At 38.0% G+C, this 22,939-nt stretch overlaps 1 protein-coding gene across 5 annotated transcripts in view; it reads left to right on the plus strand.

The window, feature by feature from the left end:
• Nucleotides 1-22,939, plus strand: part of KNOP1 (lysine rich nucleolar protein 1) — a 473,956-nt gene that overhangs the window by 203,950 nt on the left and 247,067 nt on the right. For all 5 annotated transcript variants that reach the window (XM_044089747.1, XM_044089745.1, XM_044089744.1 and 2 more), the window contains one exon: nucleotides 4,282-4,350. In XM_044089747.1, coding sequence (XP_043945682.1) covers nucleotides 4,282-4,350 — 69 coding nt within the window. The remainder of the gene's footprint in view (nucleotides 1-4,281; nucleotides 4,351-22,939) is intronic.

A 22,939-nucleotide genomic window follows, 5' to 3' on the forward strand; every position in this document is an offset into this window, starting at 1 on the left:
CTTCTGTGGAATAGACTCCCTGTCCACATCAAGCAGAGTACCTCATTAACCCTTTTTATGCATAACCTGGTTGACTGGATGGGGGAGAGAAAATACACCCTTGTGACTCCACCTGTGTCCCTGCTGGACAGGGGCATCGGGTGCTGACTTGTCAGAACATGAGCTAATTTCTTGGCTAAGCTTGTAAGGGCCTCAGGGCCAATAGCCTAGTAACTTCCTATGAAGATTGATAAAGCAGTAGTGCAAAGACAAAAGTCAGAGGACAAGCAACTAAGAGGTTTCTAGGAAAGGTATATTACCATGTAAAGTCTGTACTTAATGAGACTTTTGATATCTGTACTAAAAAATGAGAAGGATGTGTAGCTTGGGACTAGAGCTATGAAAAAGAAAGGAATTTTGAAATCTTTAAGAAGCTCTATACCTAATCACTGATTTTAAATTACTGTGTTGTGACTAAGCCAGTTGTGTTGCACGTAGGAACCAGTCACAATAATGTAGGAGCTGTGATCTTACAACAGAATAGATCAGCTGCATATGGGTTGAGAGCATTTACAGACACAAAAGGGATTTGCTGATATAGAAAAGGTACTGAGGCATTCCATGAATATGTCTGTGTTACAGATATCTGCAGAGCATATTCATTTTGATTCATGATTTTTACAAGGAACATCCAAAGATTACATAGTATGTTACTTAAGCTACTAAAGAATGATCTTAAAAGTGAAAAACAGACCAGGTAAGGAACTCCAGGTAGCATCGAGACATAAAGGGAGAGTCTTTGGGTACTACTTCAGTCATCAGCATCAAACAGAGAAGGTAAAAGAATGCCAGATATCTAATGAAACTGACTTCAAGATGCATTTAGTAGAAGTTATAATGAGAGGCTGGCCTGAATAAATTTCATTAGTAAGAAAAGAAATATTCATCCTTATTTTTTCCTGGATGGAAGTAAGCTGGTTCCAAGGTTTGATGTATGAAGCTGACTGATATTAGTTCTCGATTAAATGATAAGATGAACTGGTTAGACAAGAATCACATCTAAGAATATGTAAAGAGTCATGAACATTGACTCAATCAGGACAAATAGTACAGAACTGTGCCATATGCAGTTTGTTTCATAAAAGTCCAAAGGAAGACTGATAACATTCCCAATACCTGTGGAATTGCGAAGGTATATGTGTATATTACTGTTGCAAGTTCCTCGAAATAATCAAATTGATGGACAAAAGTGCAGGTGTGATTAATGCATAAATTTAAATTCTCAAACAAGTTGATGCCAGATGTCATATCTTAGAGTAGACCACAATATAAAAAGTTGGGATTTTAGAAGGGTTTTGTGCTAGTGGGATGTTAGATATGGTCCCATCTGAACTGTTTACATTTGAAATTGGCAAATGGACAAAGACCTGTAACAAAAACTGTAAGGGTAATCTGTCTCAGTTTTGGAATATAGGCATACTCCATTGCAGGGATGCAATTATCTCACTGCCTCGATAGTTAATGGGCAGAAACACAAAAAGTAGAGTACTAATCCTCTTTGTCTACTTTACTGATGCCTAAAAACTCAATACAAAGTAAAAAACAAAAAAAAATGATGGCGCAAACCCAGATAACTGAAAAATACAATTCCTGCCTTTGTATCAGAAAGGGTGGGAAGCTGAACGTAAAATAAAAAAGCAATTGCCATGGGAAGACAAAGTAATTGGTCAGCTGGCTGAACAAAGATCCTTTGTTGTTAATGTGGAAGATGAATAGTTGTATAAAAATAATTGTATACATTTTTGTTAGATAAATGCATCAAAACTTTTCCAGACTGGCAGCTAGCACCACCATTGTTGCATTTATTTATTTTATTTATTTAGCATTTGTTTACCATGAAAGTCTGACTTGGAATGAGTCAGTTTTCAGTGGAGGCCTGGGAAGGAATGCTCTAGACACGCATGTCTTTGTAATGTGGGAGGAAACCCACACAAATGCAGAGAGGACATACGGGCTCCGCACAGAGACAACCCAGCTGAGAATCGAACCTCAGAACCTCTGCTAAGAGGTGACAACTCTAATTCATGTGCCATCCACATGAAAGTAGAGGTCTTCAAATTTGTGATAGAAAAGAGGTACAGAGAGAAACTTTTCAGTTTCAGACTCTGTGTAAAGTGGAAATATAGCAAGAACTTTGCCTTAAAGGAAGACCAAATGTCTAGAGTAAATAGTGCCTTTAAGTACTGCAGATATACATGATCACTGAAACAAAATGAAAGATATTGTGAACAGTTTAAGGATTAAGTGTAATATATAAGGACTGAAAATTGCAGACAAGCATTGTTTATTATAAAAGCCAATTTACCAGTTTATATAATGTGTGCTACCTTCTAAAATATGAATTTTTGTAAGTAGAATAAAAGGGATGCATAGCATATGTAGATTTACTTTTTAAAATGTTAATGCTTAGATCTGGAAGACAGTATCCTGCTATTAATAAATGCATTTCATTCTATAAGCCATTAATACCTCATGAAGGTTGACAACATATACAGAGTATGCACAGTATTATGTTTTATTATTTTTTTATTTTATTTATTTTGCTTATTAGACATCCTGATGAAATTAAGATGTTTCACTTGCTGTTTTCATTTCTGCGTTTGTACTTCTTTGTGCTGCTGCATTTTGTTATTTGTGCTTCCTTTTTCATTTGCTTTTGTGTCTCATCACAGTCCCTGATACAGACATACAATAAACATTTTAGCCTCTGGTAGTATTTTACTGTTACTGAAAGTTAGAGGTTACTAATTTTGGCTGCCAGGCATCTAGTGCGAAGAATGGTTACAACAGTTTCCATCCCTCCCCCAGGGAGTTGAGACAGACATTGACTACATAATCCTCCCTGCCTGACTGATATTCGGGGGCTCAGCTTTTAAATGTATTCAGATCACAGGTGGTACAAGGTCACCATGTACTCTTAAACAGTACGGCTGTAATGTACCTCTAGTGTATGTCGACATTTGCTTGGTTCTAGTGGCAAATGCTTGGTTCTTATGTATAATAATGTCTTGCACATTAATGAAGGTCTAATCAGTTTAACATAAAGAACTTGATGTGATTTTTAGGAACAAATTAAAACACGTTTGCAGCACATAAGGCTAATTTTATTTTGATGTGAATGATGATTTCTGGTACTTGACGGAAATAATTTGTACATTATCTATGGACATACCCACAAGTCTTTTTTATCTAAACATGTCACCAATGAACTAGTGTGTGTGTATGAATGAGGGCAGCTGTACTATGTTAGAAGTAAGTGGAAATGGAAGGCAGTCCTTTGCCCCTGAGAGGTGTATAGTCCTTCAATTTATATGCAGTACTACAACTACTTGAGCTTTTTGATTCTGAAATATGTAGGGCTTCCTAGATGTTACTTTTTATCAGACAGGCAGCAAAATTGTGGTTTGTTAGTGGTCCTTTAAACTGTAGAGTTATGATGATTATGGTTTAATTAGACCAGCATGAAAGCATCTAACGAAGAATACTTTTATAGCATCCTTGTTATTAAAAAAATTAAAATAAAAAACAGAACAAGTCGCAAGTATAGTAGATTTAATTAGCATCTAATTGCTGTTGTGTTTTGTGTCTTTAACATTGGAGCACTTTATGACATACTTTTATGCCGTTTAATTTTGGCTACATTAATATTTTCCATCTACTATGAGAATAAACTCAACTCAACAGTTTGCCATCATTCAGTAAGCATTTATTTATACTTGCTATTCTTTTTTCATTTGTCCCTCCTACTACTTGTTGGCTTAACTACCATATTAGTCCCCAATGTGTACACCTTCGTTGTGGCAGTGAGCAACCTCTTTCAGTCCTTTAGGAAAACATGGCTTCGCTGACAGGATTACCAAAGTTATTAAGGTCATAGTCGGCACTTTCCAGCAAGGCTCATTAGCATAGTGCAACATCATTGGCCTGGTTTTTTCCTGATCTTGTGCTAGATTTGGCCATCATTATGACAGTACATTGAGTTGTGGGTCGCCTTTAGGGGAGCTTGTGTGTTGCTGCATTTCATGTTCCTTACTATAAGTCGTTTGCATCCCTCTGAGAATATCAGCAAGTGCAGTCTATGTCATCTGACAATACAACAAATGTAGTCTCTCTCCAAGTTGAGGAATGGATTTTTTTTTGTCCCCTTAATCTTTATTGATTTGCAGGTGTCATAAATACCTTAATTAAACTGTATTTAGACTAATGCTAATTTACTAATGATGAGTCATTTTCCTTTTTCAGATCAAAGAGTGTGTTTCATCGACTTCCACTGTGGAGGAAGGTGGTTTGGATGAAATTCATATTGATCAAGTAAGCATTTTTTTTCTTTTCATTTCATTTCTTTTTACTTCTGTTTTTAAACAATGTCAGTGAAACATTCCTTTTTGAACATTACTAATTAGTTTAAGACCAAAGATTATGTTTTTCTTTCTTATCAGTGTTTTGTAAACATATCACTTGAGAATTCCACTCCTTAGGTCAGAAAGGGTGGAAACTGGAGGTAAAAGAAGCATGTAAAAGCCGTGTAGGATCTATATGATTTGGCTTTAAACTCTGTTAAAAATCAAGTACTTGCTCTGTCATCCACTTAAGCAAAATGCAGGGCAGACTAAACTTTTAACAATGTTATGTAGAAGTAAACTGGATAGCAATGTTTGATAACATATCCCACAGCCTGATATTACATTTGTTTGTTAGGTAAGATAACTTGTCCTCAGGCCTCTTTAAATGCATGAACTAGGCCACAAGGGTAGGAGTAAATAAAATGTATATGAATAGGTGGTTTAATGCAGACAGTTAACTTGCAATGTTTTGAAAAGTGAAACAGTGGAATAGTTGGGAGAAAATCCATGCAGACATCGGGAGGATAAACAGCAGTCCACAGAGACAGTAACTAAGTATGGATTGAACCTTGGTCCATAGTACTTTAAGACAGAAGCTTTACCACTAAGTCACTGTACCTGAAACAACAGAAAGACAAGCTGTGTTTTTAGTTTGCTCTGTTTGTGTTACTTTTATCTTTCTCCTGTGCTCCTTCTCATAGCCCAGTACCTATCACAGGTCTTCTTGAAGGATTCTGTCGTACAGCCCATTATCCATTCAGGTTATAGTTTCCACTTATCCATTAATACTTCCATGAAAAAGTACCTCCTAATGAACTCCAGGCCAGTAATCTGATAAGCATGCCCCATACACCCCCACCCATTGCATTGTCCCTTAAATGTCTCATGCACCAGTAATATCTCTCTCTTTCTCACATGTCCTCCGGTGAGAAAAGCTTTAGCTCCCTTAACCATTCTTTGTACTCCTTGCCCTCTGTTTTCTGTATTACCATTGTTTAACTTTGTACCTTCTAAATTAGCTTTATTCCGTACGGGCACCACAAAGGAACACAGTACTCTAGACAGGGCCTAAGTGAATCCATGTAGGACTAATGTAGCCTGCCTGTTCCTGGATTCAGTTCCTCTAATAGTTTAGAATGACACTGTACGACTTTGCATGCTTTGCATCTATTGGTTAATTTTCCTGTTAGGACCTCATCAAGGTATTCTTTTTCTGATCTGTCCTTTTTAGGGTGGCTCCTCCCAATTTGTATTCCACTTTGTGATTATTAGACCCAACTGAAGTACTTTACACTGCTCTGCATTAATTCTTAGATGTCTATTTTCAGCCCAGCCTGCTTCACTATCCTTCAGTATTCCTTCATGTTATTCCACAGATAGGTTGATTCTGTTCTCAGTGCCCTTTGCCATATCTGGTACAGGTGTGCCAAACGTGCTCAGGAATGCACTTCAACTGGACTGACTGGACTGGTTGACTGGAGTCAGTTCCTCTAATAGTTTAGAATGACACTTTGTACGGCTTTGCATCTTTTGATTAATTTTCCTGTTAGGACCTCACCAAGGTATTCTTGGGAGGGTGGCCTAATGGTTAAAGTCTTTGCCTTAGAAACACAAGGTGCAGGGTTTGAGTCTCACAAGGGATAATTTGCTAGGCTTACAATGGCTCACAAGGGCAGTTAGCCTAGTACTAACCTATGAACCTAAGAACACATGACCAGTCCAGGAAAAAGTCTACAGCAGTTTGCTAGCCTTTCATGACTTCATTCCTTGCTACCTGCAAGTCAGTAATGACAACACTGCTGCAGTATGGTATATCAGCATACAAAGCGGAACCAAGTCCATCTCTGCAAAGAGACCCTTCTGACAGTACGCAAGTAGCTGGCATATGAGTGGAAACTGGATAGCCCATCGCACCCACTGGACATACCACAGGTAGATACCTTGTCTTTCATTTCATTATTAAACCTCCCAACTTTTTGTTTCCTGACACCTCTTCACAATGATTGGAAAGTAGATGACTTCTCATTCCCATGGACTTATAAAGTACTCTTTGTCTTTTGCTCTGTGATCAAAAAGTGATACTCAGATAAAGGACAGAGATATACTAATAGCTGATTCCTGGCAAAGATAAATGTGATTTTTGTTGACAAACCCAGCCGCTCTTTCTCATTAGTCCTTGCCTCTGTGCAGACCCCTGTTAACCTAGCAATAGAACAAAATACAATACCCCAAAATCAAGATGGTTGAATCTCTGAGCTTGAAGGATACAGTGTCCTATTTTCTAGTCAATTGCCAAGTATCCTAAAGAGAGCAGAAGAACCAACATGGAAGTCATACCTACAGAAGTGGAGCATTTTGTGCAATAGGCTGTAACAAAGTGACTTAATCCTTTGAAGTGTCCATTTCTAGGTATACTACATTATTAAAATAATCTGTCTCAGTGTAACTTGAAATACTTCTGTGTTGTAGTGCATGCATCTTGCCATTTCAATTTGCCTGCAGCCTTTCCAGAAGTAGCAGTCAAGCAATCTGTTGTTGCAGTTTTAAAAGAAGTTCTTCACCTGAGGCCCCCGAAAGGCATATTTCTCCTCCATAAATCCATTTTTCTTGCTGGGGAAATAAATCTACTGCCCTTTGATGCAACTGATATAGCTGATACAAACGAAGAATGCAAAATGTACTTTAATTGTTGCAGTAACATTAGGGAGACGGGTCTCAGGATTACTCTAATATGCAAGTCTGTTTATACATTTATCCAGAATGAAAGGGGTTGATTATTCCCAGAAAGGCAGTCTCAATAAACCTATCCATTCAACTTGCCAGCTTTTTAGTGTAACAAAAAGATTAACTGGGAAGCGTCTGTCATAATTTGGATGTGCACAAGTGATTATATGCTCATAGTGAATGCATTAGTAAGAAGTATACTGGAGGGGTAGGATGGCATAACTGGTTAAGCTAGGATAGTGCAGGAGCAGAGTCAAGTTTTATTTAGGTTGTCTTTTAATAGGTGTTTGAAATTGGAGAGGTTAAATCCAAACCTAATTTGAAAAGAGATAGCATTCCATTTTTAGAGACTGAGTATGAGTAGAGACTTTGGCCAGAGGATTTTTGAGGTCTGTGTAAGCTAAAAAGATGTTTATTAGATTAAAGTGGTCTTATAGGGTAATAAGAACAGAGACTTGGACTAAAAGCATGTCAGTCGTCTACTTTGTGAATAATGCTGTGAGTGGAGATAAGTTGTATGTAATCTTAAGCGGTGAGCTACTTCACACTAAATGGTGAGCTATATTCTGATACCTGCCCCATGAGTTATATTCACTAAGCAGTGTACATTAGACTGTGGCCAAAGGCTACAAGAGTTCCTGTAACTGTCTGCCTCCCAGGGCTTGATTTGTGTGGCACTGACCTTCCACAAACAAAATAATGAAGTTGCAGAAGGTTCTTAAGAAAAAAAAGTAGATATTGGAGAAAAGATCTCTGTAAGAGAAAAGCTTTTCTACTCCCATTTCCAAACTGAGACTTGGATGTAGTTATTATGATGATTGCAAGTTCATAAGTGCTTCTCAATCGAGAATGTGTGTGCTGGCAGCATTGCCTTGCTGACAAAAGCATACTGTTTTATGAGTTACCTTACATCAAAAGTACTGAAAAAACTGACATTCATTAAGTATGTACATGTGAGTTTCTTAAAACCTTAATCAGTACCTTCAAAACCACCTTGATCATTGCAGGGAATAGAAATCCACATCTGAAAAAATTCATCTGGATAACAGGAGAAGTTCACTAAACTCAAATGTTATGATTTAACCTTACAGTGACCTTTTCTCAAAGATCTTCCATTATTTTGAGTACCTTGTAGAGCTGTATTTTATTTAGGAAACCATCTAAACTTTCCCTGCTACCAGTGCTGGATATAAGGGTCTTTAGTTTCCAGGTATAGTTTCCAGGTACAGTCCCCCCACCCAAGTAATGGCCTTGACAAAGGTCTCTTCTAGTGCTTTAGAACCTGGTTGCTGCATATGAATCCTTACTTCCAGACTTCCAAGATGGCTGCATACTAATCAACAGCTTAATTTCAAATCTCCCAGTGTGAAAAATGCAGAAACAAGGGCTAGTAATTCTGCCAGGTTTTGTAAAATTTAGTTACTGGCTAGTAAGTACACTGCCAAGATGCCAGCAAAGATGAAACTTAAAGAGCCTGAAAGAAAATAAAATAGAAAAGGCGAAGAGAAAACATTAATCGGGAAGAATCTTGCAGCTGTTCAGGAAACAGCAGTTCATGTTCCAGCATTGGTACACTAGATGGCTTCCAGTAATTTGGAGGAAAAAATGAAATACAGTGTACTCACAGCTGATTAAAATAAATGAAACATTGAAGGAGTATATTAACTCAAATAACAAAAAGCTGGAAAAAATGGAAGAAGTGTTAAGCTGTTCAGATGAACTGATAAAACTGCAATAATCAGAGGCTGTAATGAAGAAGAAGCTGGCTATGAGACTTCTCAACAAGAGCTATTTCAAAAAAATGATATAATTAGAGGACAGAGCACTTAGAAAAAAACTAAGATTTTCTGTTGTACCAGAGAAACTGAAAGGAAAAAGGCTGTATTAATTTTATGAAGGCACAGATAAGCAACGGGACTGGTATTCTGCAGCAGGATTTGTTAATTGAAAGGGCACAAACCTGGCCACGAGAAAGCATAAAAATTTATATTAGTAAAGATGCAAGCATAGCAGTAGAAAGAGTTGATGCTGACAAAATTCTGGCAGAAGAGCAAAGTATTAAAAGTTGAAGACCATAGAAGGTTTATAGAAAACGATTCAGTGTACATAAGGTAGAAGAAAAGCTATTTTTTCTCAGTAGTCAAGGAGTGTCAAGAAGCAGGTGTGAGATTCCAGCTTATGTCTTCAGAATATTTTTCCTGGAGGGTCAAAGACATTTTTTGATGCAGAACAGGCTAAGGCGGAAACACAAAAGTTTATCCAACAAAAAGTGAGCCAGCAAACAGAATGGGAATCTGCTTCTCATTCTTCTGACATTAAATTTCATAGAGATACTTTGCCAGTGAATCTTTTTCCAATGTTCCAAAGGAAAATGCTTGAAAGAAAAAAATAAAACAGGAGCTTAGAAGAAGAATCCGCTGTACCTTGGACTTGAACCACAGTCTGGTGTTTGGAGATGGAGATGAATAGGCAAAAGATCAGCAACATTGAAATTAGTGAATGCATGTCAGACTATAAAGCATCAATCACATTTGTGAAATATGGCTTTACAAGAAAAAGTGGCTGAGGATTGGACTTTTGTTGACTTTAGCTGAAAAACATATACCCCACTTCACGTCATTAATGTTTAGAAGGGCATTACAAATAAAAAGGTAACTAACTATAAGTAAAACAGCTTTGTGTTCTTAAAAGTATTTGTATAAAACATTGCATGGTATAAAACTGCATGTTGTATATTAAAGCAGATTTGTGTAGTATATAGTCAGGGGCATCTAAAATGAGGGGCTGAGGTTGACTGTTTTTAAGAGTTTTATTGTATGTGACAAAGATACTAAAGTAAGCAGGTATTTAGTGTTTACACTGTAATGCCTATGTTTCTTAAAAAGAGATGAAAGGCTGGACAAAATCATGTTTAATTTAATCTGCTGTAATCTTGGGCTGTTGGGGTGAAGGATGGGGAGTAAAAGTGCACTGATTGTAATATATGTAGAGTTTAGTTGTTTTCTTTTACTTCTGCACAGGTGAATGTCTAGATTAATGCCCTTGGCTTAATATAAAACAATTTTTATGTAAGCAAGCAACTAGGCTTGAAAAATAAGACAACATGGGGAATGTAATGAGAAGGGCTGAGATCTTGCATATGTGATTCTGTTATCTTTTTTTTCTTTCTACAAATACATCTTCAGTATGAGTTAAGTCCGCACCTGAGGGGATTTGTACATTCTGTTTTGTTTCCTTGGGGACAAACTGAGTACATATACAAGCAATTAATCTTGAGAGCATTGTTTGCTGAGGGAAATGTAAAATTAAAAGGTACAAATTTGAAATTATTGGAAATGAATAAGAGTTTTCCTAGCTACCTAAATACTTAAGTGCATTCATTAGAACAGTGTGTAATTTAGTAGTGTTTAAAGACATCCAGTGCCCTTTTTCTTAAAGCTAAAAGCATTTTCTGAAAACACACAAGCTGTTTTTTACATCTGGGAGGAAAATGGAGCTAAGAAAAGAACAGAGCAACCAGTGTAAGTGGGAGCATAGGCTGTAGCTTGTGCTTTAACATGGATAACCTTAATTTTAGGTTAGGTAATGCATGTGGGTGCGGCTGGCATTTTGGAACAATTATGCCTGTCAGGGGGAGTTAAACTTCTTTATTTGATGGTGTACATAGTTTTGTGTGTTGTTAATAGGTTATGGGGGTGTTCTGGTGTGTGTTTAGTATTTTGTTTAATGGTCTTCATTACAACAAAAAGTCTTAAAATGTTCATAGGCTCAAATGGAGATGACAGGAAACAATTGTATAAAAGATCAACCTGCCAAGCATTAGCATGTGCATATAATACAAAAGTTGGAATTACATTTAAGAAAGCTGTCACGTATAATAGGTGGGAATAATGACTTCTTACCATAATGGCTACACTATCCATATTGTTTTGGAACCTAAATGTTCCCACAGATGTGCACAAAATGTTAAGAGCATTGAATTATAGTAAGAAATATAGAGTTCAAAGGATACATGTTTGGAAATAAATGAGCATGTGAATTTGATAAAGAAAAGATTTCAGGATGAATGTTCAACAGAATATCAGGGACAAAGGGAAAGTGGAATAACCATATTAATTGCTAATAGAAGAGATTTTTTGACAGTAAGAGGCTACTGGCAAGGGAGGAGGATTACACTGGCATGTATTTATATTCTCCCTAAAACTGCTATTAAGAAGCTTAAGAAATTTTTGAGAGAAATAATCAGCTTTCAGCAGGGAATATTACTTATAAGTGGAGGCTGGAACTTGATTTGCAATTGTGAGGATGTATCTGGGGGACCTAGAAGAGAAAATATAACAAAAGAGCCTAGATTTGTCAGGAAGTTTATGAAATAGTTGGTATGAAAGACATGAATTCAGCAAGAGGAACTCTGATATAATTTACATATTATTCCCCAAGGTAAAATAACTGGGCTAGACTAGACAGAAAGTGTATATCACATGAAAATGTGCATTTAACTGAAAGTTTCAACATATATTCAATAAGTAAGATAAGAATCTTTGCCAAGGTAAAAAAAAATACTAACTCATAACAAAACCTTGGATACCATGCCACAAAACCACAGGAAACTGAAAAGAGCTTTAAAACGAGCTATAAAACATGGGCAAAAACAAAAACACCATAAGGCAACAAAATTGGTTATTTGAGCATTTTCACCCCAAGTTTTATTTAATCGGAAGTTCTTCAGAATAAATAGTAAACCCTGTAATCACACTTAAATATACAAAAGCCCACCAAATCAATTTAAAAAAATCAAACTTTATGTAAAAATCACATGACAAAAGACTTGGTCTTGTAAGAAAAATCAAATGATTGAAAATCCCATGTTAAAAACTCACAATGAATTACTCTTGTTTAACTATTCTAATAAGAAATATACTACAAATAATATATTACAATAATAAGTATTATATTCATTTTTATTAATATGTTATTTATAATAACCCTAGTATAAGAAGGCATTTAATAGTAATACTTTCATCAAGGCCAGTGAATTTGCCATTTTAATTCCCTGCCTTCAAGAAAATGATTGGACCCATGAAAACACTGATCTTAATTGACCTGTTCCAAAACAAAAACCTGGAACTTCCTAAAATGAAGATATTCTAAACTATGTCTCACTAATGCATTCAAAGATTCTTTGTTTTTAATAGCTGCACAATGTTCTCATACCCTAAAACATAATTCTCTAATACTTTTGTAAGAGTAAAATGCAGAACACATACAATGCAATGCCAGTTACATTATATTGGAACTACGACATGTGTACCTACTCCTGGCTACAGTGATGTAATTCAGATGTTCAAAATAAACAAAATTTGAATTGCTCATAAATCTACAGTGTTTACAGTTGGCACAACTAAAGGTGCCAACTGAATTCCCCCCCCAATTTTTTTCCCTCCCAGGATCATATTCTAACAAAATGTTTAAATTCAAAGACTTCTTAAAAACAAACATAGGATTCTCTCCTAGAATGCTGGAAAGTTGAGAATTACGAAAAATAATTTTCCAATTTGAACAAATAACCTTTCTGATTATTACCATCAGTAGATATGGCTAATGGGAAGGCTAACGTCTTATCAATCAGGTTGTTGGACTTATGTTGATTAACTACTGTAGGATGTGTTAATAAAGGAAAAAAAAATCTGAAAGATCCCTTAATACTCCATTGATAATCTTGTCAAGTTGCTCTAATGGGTAGTCTCAATATAAAAGACATTGTTTAATAAATTGCATCTCTTGACCAAAGTGGGCATTGTCGCTAACTAAGCGACTGGCTCAAATAAGTTGTCCTCTAAAGTTACTTAGTTTCATACATTTGGGATGGTAACTGTGGCAGTGTGAATAATTATTCCTAAATGTACCCTTCCTGTAAGTAGAACTGATGAATTTGTGTTCTATTAAATTCTACAGTTACATCTAAAAAAATTAATTTCAGTACATTTTCCACTCAGTATAAATTTTAACCAAAAAATGCTGTTATGAACTTGGTCCAAAAACTCATTAAGGACATCATTTTTACCTCTCCATATAAAAAAATAAATCATCTATGTACCTTTTATAAAAGCTTACAAAATGAAAAAAGAGGTAAATTAACTAGAAAAGTTTCTTCCCACCAGCAGAGAACAAGGTTTGCAAATGCGGGGGCAACCTTGGGCCCCCATAGCGTCACTCGTGGTCGATTCAGATGAGGAATTCCTTGATTATTCATCCCAGATTCTTTCCTCTTTAGACTATGGTTCTAAGGAACAGGAATCCACTAGTCCTGCTTCTCAATCTCCAGACACCCAGCCCCCTTCCCCAAAAAAGTGATAGGTTTTAAAGGGTGCCTGAGGATTGCAGATTTCTTTGCAGATGTCCTTCAGCTGACCTCTCTGTGGTGTCTGTGGCATCTGAAAAGCCATCACAATTACTGCCTTCTGCAAAGCTGCTTCCTTCTGATAAAGACAGTAGGACTATGAAAAGGCTAGGTAAGAAGGTTTATACCTCTGCTACCTTGGCTTTTAGGGCTGCCAATTACCATACACATATGTCCAGATATATTTTGGCTCTTCTTTCCCAGGCCTGTCAGGTTATTTCTGGCCTTCCTTATTCTGAAGGGAAGACTTCTGCTATTTCTTTGTTGGGGACTTCTTCGGTGGCTCACCATTCTAGAGCTGTTGCAGTAATAAGGAGATATTCCTGGCTTTGGCTTCAACCTTTGCCTGAAGATATTAAGGCTAAGTTGATGGATACTCCTCTGGATAACAAACACATATTTGGTGCAGCTGCTGATTTGTTTAAATCTCTTCAGGATAAGGGCAAGGCCTTGCAGGTACTTATGTGTTTGTTTGTCCTGTGCCTGAGTTTCAAAGAAATTACTCTAATAAGCTGGCCTTTGTTCATAGGCAGTCTCGCCCTGCGCCCAAGGGTAGGGGGGGGTAAAAGGATTCCTTCTGCTAAAGCTGCCCAGACTGTTGTGACCCAGAAATCTCCCTTTCCTGACAAACTAGATGCTGTCTGACTATCATGTTCTTCTCAGCCAGGGGTGGTTCAGGGTGTCTTTACTCTGGGAACTCATGAGGAAGTTCCAGTTTCCTCAAAGAGGGAAGGGGTTCTACTCCAGAATGTTTGTTTTTGGCTCTCTGGAAAGAGGGCACTTGGAGGCCCATTCTAGATCTCTCTCATTTGAACACCTTTCTGAAGATCCTTTCCTTTTGGATGTTGTATCTTCAGACTTTGACCCCTCTCCTGCTTCCTCAGGCTCTTATAGTGTCTCTGGACCTCAAGGATGCTTATCTTCACATTCCTATTAATCCCCTTTTCAGGAAGTTTTTATGTTTCTCTCTTGTTTCCTGGTATTTTCAGTTCTCGTCTTTGCCCTTTGGCCTTTCTACTGCCTCAGGGGTATTCACCAAATGCCTCTCTCCTGTGATTGCTTTTTCCAGGCCAAGGAGGATACAATTTTTCCCCTACTTAAATGATCTTCTGCTTCAGGCATCCTGTCCAGAGATTCTACTGTAGCATCTTCACTTTGCAATTTCTGTTCTGCAAAGCCTGGGGTTCACTATAAAATTTCCAAAAGTCCTTTCTGAATCCTTCACAGGATCATGTATATCTGAGGTGCATGGTCCAGACTATTCCAATGCTGGCCTTAATCACAGCAAGGAGATTTCTGAGAGCTCTAGGTTTTATGGCCTTCACCATTCACACACGACATAAAGGAATTACAGCTTTTGTCTGACATTTAGAACTTGTACAGTCAGAACAACACCTTTACTGTGCTTATTTTAGTATTTAGTTGTATATTGCTTGTGTGATTTTTTTTCTCATAGAATTTGATTTAAGTTCTCTTTGAATTCTGTGGTTACTGATTTTGAGTATTCTTTTCTTTTATAATTTTTTATTCGTTTGAATATGGATTCCATAAGTGAGTATGCCATTAAATGATTTGCTAAGGCACAAATATCTTGTACAGTGTAATAAATTATATGCATATTTAAAGGTAACACGTTATAACACTAGTGATCTGTGTTCCTCATGTCAAAAGTTGGATGATTTCCTTATTATTCGAAGTAGATGTAGACATACTGATGATGATTAAATGTGAGCAATTGGCATGGCTTGGAGAACTGTAGTTACATATATTAATGACTGGACTGGTGAGATAAGTAATGTTAGACAGAGAGCAAATAGAACACATTTAGGAAATAATGCATTTATTGTCAGTAAAGATCACTCAACCCCTATGAAACAAGAGGATGTCCCTAACAGCTTTGGAATTCTGGATGCAAGTATTCAGCAATCTAAGGATTAAGAGCATTTAGAAGGAAACAAAAAAAAAAAAAAAAAAAAAAAAAGGAAGAAGTTCACAACAAATAACAAGGGAGAAAAATAAACTGATAAATGTCTGTAAAGAGAATACATAAAAAGGACACTGCTTTATGTAACACACAGATTACAGGGGATGATAACATGTTTCTATCAGAAAACCTTTAGCCTATAGAAAAAGGCATCATTTTTCCAAAACAACAGAAAAAAGCATACTTTTTCCAAAACAGAAAGAAGAAGGTAGAGGCAAAGGGCTGGTGAAAAGGAAGAAATCAAAATTGAATGTGGAAGGACTGAAGAACATTATTGTAAGAAAAAAAGAAGAGAAAGACCGATGTTGACTACATGGCCCAAGCTGTGGATGTACAAAGCCAGCTGGATGAGAATTGTATGCTGGCAAATCTAGTACCCAATGAAAATGGTGGAATTAATAAGAATAATGGTGATGAAGATCATTCCTTTGTAGCAATCGATAGAGCAGATATTACTGTATTAGAAGCTGAAGATTCTTCAGATCTTCTCAGAAAAGATATTCTTGTAATTGGAGATTCAGTTATTAGAGGAACTGATACTTACATTTGCAGAGAAGGTAATGAACATCAAAAAATGTTATGCTTGCCAGGAGCAGAAATAGAAGATGTGAGACAAACCTTGGAATTCCTCAATGGAAGGAAGTACGGATCTGTTTTCATTCATGTCGGTACAAATGATCTCATCTGCAAAGACTCCCTGGCTGTAAGTAGGAAACGTACAGCTCGCTTAGATGGTATAGCTTATACTGGTGTTAGGACATATTTTTCAGAAATCACATATAGAAAGTATAGTCAGGTCACTGTGAATGAAAAGATTTTTTGAGTAAATACCTAAATGGAAAAAATGTCCCGTTTTAAAAAAAAAAATGGAAATCTGTAGAACATCTAAGCCTAGTTTTGGGCATGTGTTCAGACAGGATGGCATGCATTTGTCAAGATCAGGGAAGATAATTTTTGCAGCAGATATTTTGCAATATTTGACGAACACTAGGCAAGATTTTTGCCACGTCAAACTTTTAACAGTCCACAGACAGCAACATTCGATGCATTTCCGATGATTGCTAATGCTAGGGGCTATAAAGTTCTTTATTGGAAAATTTGCTACATTTCCACAAGATTGGTGTTATTGTTTATGAAACATGGTTAAAGATCAATGACTGGAAGCCAGTTATGTGAAGGTATAAATGTTTTTACTGTAACAGACATTCTAACAAAAAATAAGGTGGAGGTGTTATGATAGAGGGATTAAAGATGGTTATGAGACTTGTGAGTACTACATGTTCAGTGATGACACCAATACTACAGACTGTGTAAATGTGACAATAAAGATGACCCTGAAATATATAACAATTGTTGGAGTGTACAGACTACCAGTCAGGTGCTGATGACCTAGAGGAATTCATACATTTCTTGCAAGACACACAGGAGGGAAGAATATTAACTGGGGACTTAAATTTACCTGAAACAGATTGGAATAATATCGATTCACAACATTAGTAAGGAAATTATTCACAATGTATGCTCAGAATAACAAGTTCTTCAGATTGTTTAAAAAAAAACACCAGGGAACAGAATGTAGTAGAAATTGTTTGTGTTACTAAAGAAATTACTATTACTTCAGGTTTTACCACTGTGGTTGTGCAGTGATCATGGGTTTATAAAGGTTAATTGAAATCTAACCAATGCACAGAAGATTAATTACAGATTATATGGAAGCAAAACAGTCGCTATGTAAAATTAACTGGAGTGATGTGTTCAGTGAAAAAGCTGCAGATGGAATCTGTAACGTTTTAAAAGAGAAATTGTTTAAGTACAAAAAATCAGGATCTAGGCATACAACATCAGGGGGATATATTTCCTAAGAATGAGATACCTGATTTAGGTGTGAGACAGAAAAGATAAGAAATGGAAGAGAGGTCGAACTACAACTTTGAAAACTGAAATAAAGCTGGACAAACAAATTAAGCATAGTGTGAGACAAGATCAAGAAAAATATGAAGAAAATTTATATAAAGATGTTGAGTATGATAGGAAACCTTTTTATAGATACATAAGATGTGGAAGGAGTAAAGACATACAAATTGACAAACTGTGTGTAGATTCTAAAATTTATTATCAGACACAAACCATTATAGATATATTTACAAAATCCTAAATCAGTTTGGCTGCACAAAGGGGTTGATAAGTTGCCCTAGTGACATCCAGGTAACTTAGTTACTGGAATCAAATTAGATTGTATTGAAAAAGAACAGTGCAAACTGGATCCAAACAAAACACAGGAAAGAGAATAAATTAATAATAATGACCTAAGAACACTTCAGCAGGAACTTAACAGTACCATTATATCTGTTATTTACTATGTCATGTAAATATGGGAAGATTCCTCAAGATTGGAGATGTGCATTTATTAAACCTGTCTTTAATAAATAAACTCAGCACACGGCAAGTGGCTTCCATGCACAAAGTCCCTTTAATTCTGGTGAAAAACTTGATAAAACACTTTAAAAAATACCACAAAATAAAAGCTAAAAGGTTAACTGATTTCATCTCTTAATTTTACATCTTCAGAACTGCGAGCTGCTAACACAGTAGCTTAAAATAGGCTTTCAAAAACGTGCGCTCCTCAAAAAAAAAAACAATCAAAACTAATATTCAGATAAGGAGTACATGCACCCTATTAAAAGTCTACTAAGTAACATAACCAATGATCACAATACTTGTGATAACCAATGAGAAAAGCAACTTTGGCAATTCAACCAATGGTAGCAGTGACAAAAAATAATGTACAGATGAGCAATACATAAACAACATAGGCTACCTCTTACCCAATCAAAGATCCAGAATGGTAAAATGGACCAATAGAAAAAGAGGCCACAAGGACCAATAATATGGGCAGCAGCAGAATTTTACCCAGTGATGATAAAGTCAACTGAAAAAGTCAAACAGCTGATGAGATTTGAACTCATAACTCCTGGTTTACAAAGCCAGTGCTCTCACCCCTGAACTACAGTGTCAAAGTTTACTGGATTGTAACTTTAACTCACTCTGTGCCACCGGTTCAGTGTTCTGTATGCAGAAAATTGATAATGCCTTGAATCATAGAATATAGCAATACAATTATGGTATCCAACAGAATGACAGTAAGAGTGTTTTAGCTAAGCATTCCATTTTATGTGTTGATTTTTGGTTCTTTGTTTTCTCTGTGATTGAACAGATCAATGAGGGAGCCTTTGTGGGTGATTGGTGGACAAGACTTTCGAATCGTGATTTTTTTTGGCAGCTGAAGTTGGATGCTAGTAACCTCCCTGCTTTGAATGAGAACATTTCAGTTTTTAGCGAGTTAAAGTTACACTCCAGTAAACTTTGACACTGTAGCACAGGGGCCTCATAAACCAGGGGTTATAATTTCAAATCTCATCAGCTGTTTTACTTTTTCAGTTGACTTTATTATCATTGGGTAAAATTTTACAGCTGCCCATATTATTGGTCCATTTTACCATTCTGGACCTTTGATTGGGTAAGAGGTAGCCTATGGGGTTTATGTATTGTTCACCTGTATATTAGTTTTTTGTCATTGCTACCATTGGTTGAATTGCCAAAGTTGTTTTTCTCATTGGTTATCACAAGTATTGTGATCATTGGTTATATTACTGTTAGAAGACTTTTAATAGGGTGTATGTACTCCTTATTTGAATATTAGATGTTCATCGTGCATACAGCTGCAGTCATAACAGATGGGTTTTCCTGCCTTCAGGCGGGTCCTCGGTCGGCCGAATTCCAAAGTCTAGGTCCGGCGTCGGATGTCGTCGCTTCTTCCCTGATGTCAGTGCTACAGGGGTATAAAAGAACCAGTCGACGCCATTTTCTTCAGTCTTTCTTGCCGCGCGGTGCCCGAAGCAGAAGCAGTTCGCAAGAGCCGGTCAGCCAGCTCCTGAGATTACGAATATTTTTCAACCGAAGACTTCTTGAAAGCTAAGTACCCCGTTGGGGAAACTTTTCTTGCCTCAGACCGATGTCAGACAAAGTTAATAATTGCATTTCATGTGGGAAGCAAATACCGCATAAGGATTTCCATTCCCTCTGCATTCCTTGCTTAGGCCCAGACCACGACGTCTCGGCCTGTTGTTTGTGTGCTACATTCAACAGACGCACTATTAAGCATCGGGCGGAGTTCGCCAAACACTATTTTGGCAAAAAGTTTAATTACATTATGTCGTCGGATAATCCGACTACAGTTTTGAGTAAAAGACGCAAAGATAAGGACCGACATACGAGGTCCGCGACTTCTACCGACACCACGCTAAAGCCGACTACAGCTGCCTACGCAGCCCCTGACTACCGATGACACTTCATTAGCGGTGTCTTCTGTACCCGAGGTCGCAGGCTCTTCGGCCCACACCCCGACTACAGATACCGAAGCCACTCTTGGCGGGGAAACTCAGAGTTTAGACAGGCCTGCCACCTCTCAAGGTGACTTCAGGCTTTCTTCTTCTTTTTCCATTAAGGCTTACACTAAATCTAAAGCAGCCATGCATTCTAAAAGACAAGCTCCACAGGGCCCCTCTCAAGGCCCCATGCCTAAAAAGCAGATGCTCAAAATGGCTGAGGATTTGATTACTCTTATCAGGGGTTCTCAACCCCCCTCGGACAAAAGGCCCAGAGTGGAGGAAGAATACCCTTCCTCGGACCAGGCCTCCATTACTTCAGAGCATTCTGAGGACCAGGAACATTCATACTCCCCTTTTGAAGATTCTGATGCAGAGGAGTCCATTCCCTCTGTCTCCCCCCCCTGAGGATTACTCTTTTGGGGAAACCTTGCATACCTTGAGGGAACACTTCCACTGGGAAGGCCAAGAGTACTCAGACTCCAAGAAAAGGCTCAGGGATTTCCTCTTGCTCCCTCAGCACAGGCCTCTTGGCAGTACCTCCTGTCTTAGATATATTAGATGATGTGTATTAGATGATGTGTATTCGGAGGCCAGCCTTAACCCAGATTCTTTACCTCCAGCTCCAGTCAAGCCTGACAGGTATTACCGGGTTCCTGATTCACACCAATTCCTATACAAAAGCCATGCGGCTGACCCAGAAACTATTTCACAGGGTCCCAAGGGAATTAAGGCCTCCACTGCCAAAAATCCACTACCTTCAGAGAGAGATTCCAGAGCATTAGAAAGGTGGGGTAAAAAGGTATACACCTCGGCCACCTTAACCATGAGGGCATTAAACTGTCAGTTCCATATGTTAAAGTATCAACAGTTTTTGTTATCTCAGTTGAAAAGTAAAATGTCGCAACCTGAACAGCCAGACTTGAAGGAGTTGCAGGATTTGTTGCATAGTGCAGAGCAAGTGGGTAAACATACCTTGCAATGTGATTTTGATGCTTTAGAGGCCTCATGTAGAGCTGCTGTTACAGGATCAGTCATACGTAGACATGCTTGGCTCAAAGAGCAAACCTTACCAGATCATGTCAAAGCTAAATTACTAGATGCACCTCTTCAAAAAGATGTATTGTTTGGTGTTAAAGCTGAGGAGGTATTAAAGAAAATGGAGGAAAAGGCAAAATCAATGCAAACAGTGAAAGATTTCCTTCAGGTACAACCTCCACGTTTCAGTAGAAATTGGCCTTCAAAAAATTGGTCCTTTCCAGCCACGGACAGACCTCAAAGAGGTAGATACAGGCGCCCGAGGGGTAGATGGCAATCTCAAGGATCATTTAGAGGCAGACAATGGCAAACACCTACACCAAGAGGTGGTGAGGATAGTTCACAGCCATTCAGAAAGCAGACCCAATGACTTTCCCCTTTGCATGCCAAGCAAGGCTCAAATGGCAGCACCTTTAGGTGGAAAACTGGCATTATTTTCGAAAAATTGGCACATTGTCACAAAAGACAAATGGATCTTGGACATTATAGACAGAGGCTACAGATTCCACTTTCACACCCTTCCAAAAATGAGAGGCATGCCAAACCTGCCACCAAATCAAAGGGCAGAGGCACAAAAACAAATTTCAGATCTCATGGACATGAAAGCTATTCAAGAGGTACCTGCACAAGAACAGGGTCAAGGCTTTTATTCCAGACTATTCCTGGTACCAAGGAAGGGCAAAGATTGGAGACCTATTTTGGACCTATCCATCCTAAACACTTATTTACTCGTACCAAAATTCAAGATGCTCACATTACAGCAGCTTCTTCCCATGCTGGGCAAGGAGTGTTGGCTGGTAACATTGGACCTCAAGGAGGCATACCTGCATAACCCAATCAGACAAGATTGCAGAAGATACCTCAGATTTCTTGCAGGTTCAATCCATTATCAATTCTCTGCATTGCCCTTTGGCTTATCTACTGCGCCCAGAGTGTTCACGAAATGCCTGGTATCAGTAATTGCCTTCTGCAGACTTCAAGGGATACAAATATACCCATATTTGGATGACTGCCTGATCCAAGCGGACAGCAAACACACTCTTCTAAAGCACCTGGCGTTTGTAATAATGTTGTTGAATTCTCTGGGATACACAGTCAACAAAAAGAAATCAAGACTAATACCCTCTCAAACAATAATTTTCCTGGGTGCCAGCTTGGATACAAACACCCAGATGGCCTACCTCACGCCAGAGAAACAAGGGCAAGTAACTCAATACTTTAGAAAACTGGCAACCTTCACCAGGCTGACTGCAAGGAAAATCCTGCAGGCTCTGGGATTCATGGCATCTTGCACCCTGCTAATCCCATGTGCAAAGCTGCATATGAGGAAACTTCAATGGTACCTAAAAAACTTATGGTCTCAACACAGCCACAGTTTGGAAACAATTATACCACTGATTCCATGTCTTCAAAAGGAATTTCTGTGGTGGGCTCAAGCATGCCAAAGAAACATAGGTCTCCCATTCTGCAAGCCTCAAGCAAATCAAGTCATCACAACAGACGCCTCAGACTACGCCTGGGGGGCGCACATGACAGATTGGTGCATTCAGGGCAAATGGTCACAAAAAGAAAAGCACCTACACATCAATCAAAAGGAAATGCTAGCAGTAATAAATGCTATTATGGCTTTCAAAGACCTACTGCATCCAGGCCAGCTATTGATAAGGACAAAACACCACAGTGATGTGGTACATAAACAGGGAGGAACCCATTCATACCCCCTATGCAGGCTAGCCATGTCTCTTTGGAACATGGCTCTGGAATTACAAATCCAACTTCAAGCACAGTTCCTGCCAGGCAAGGAAAACATGCTGGCAGACAACCTGAGCAGAAATATGACAGATCCACACGAATGGAAGTTGCATCCTCAGGTTTTTACAAAGATAATTCAAGCATGGGGAAGGCCAGACATAGATCTATTTGCCACCCACAGAAATTACTAATTGACAAAATTCTGCTCAAGGACCTTTCATCCACAGGCCTGGAAAGTGGACGCACTCTCTTTCAGTTGGACAGCAATGACAGT

This window comes from Protopterus annectens, chromosome 12.part0 (genome assembly GCF_019279795.1).
Source record: "Protopterus annectens isolate FY-2018-M chromosome 12.part0, PAN1.0, whole genome shotgun sequence".
In the NCBI taxonomy this organism is placed as follows: Eukaryota; Metazoa; Chordata; order Ceratodontiformes; family Protopteridae; genus Protopterus; species Protopterus annectens.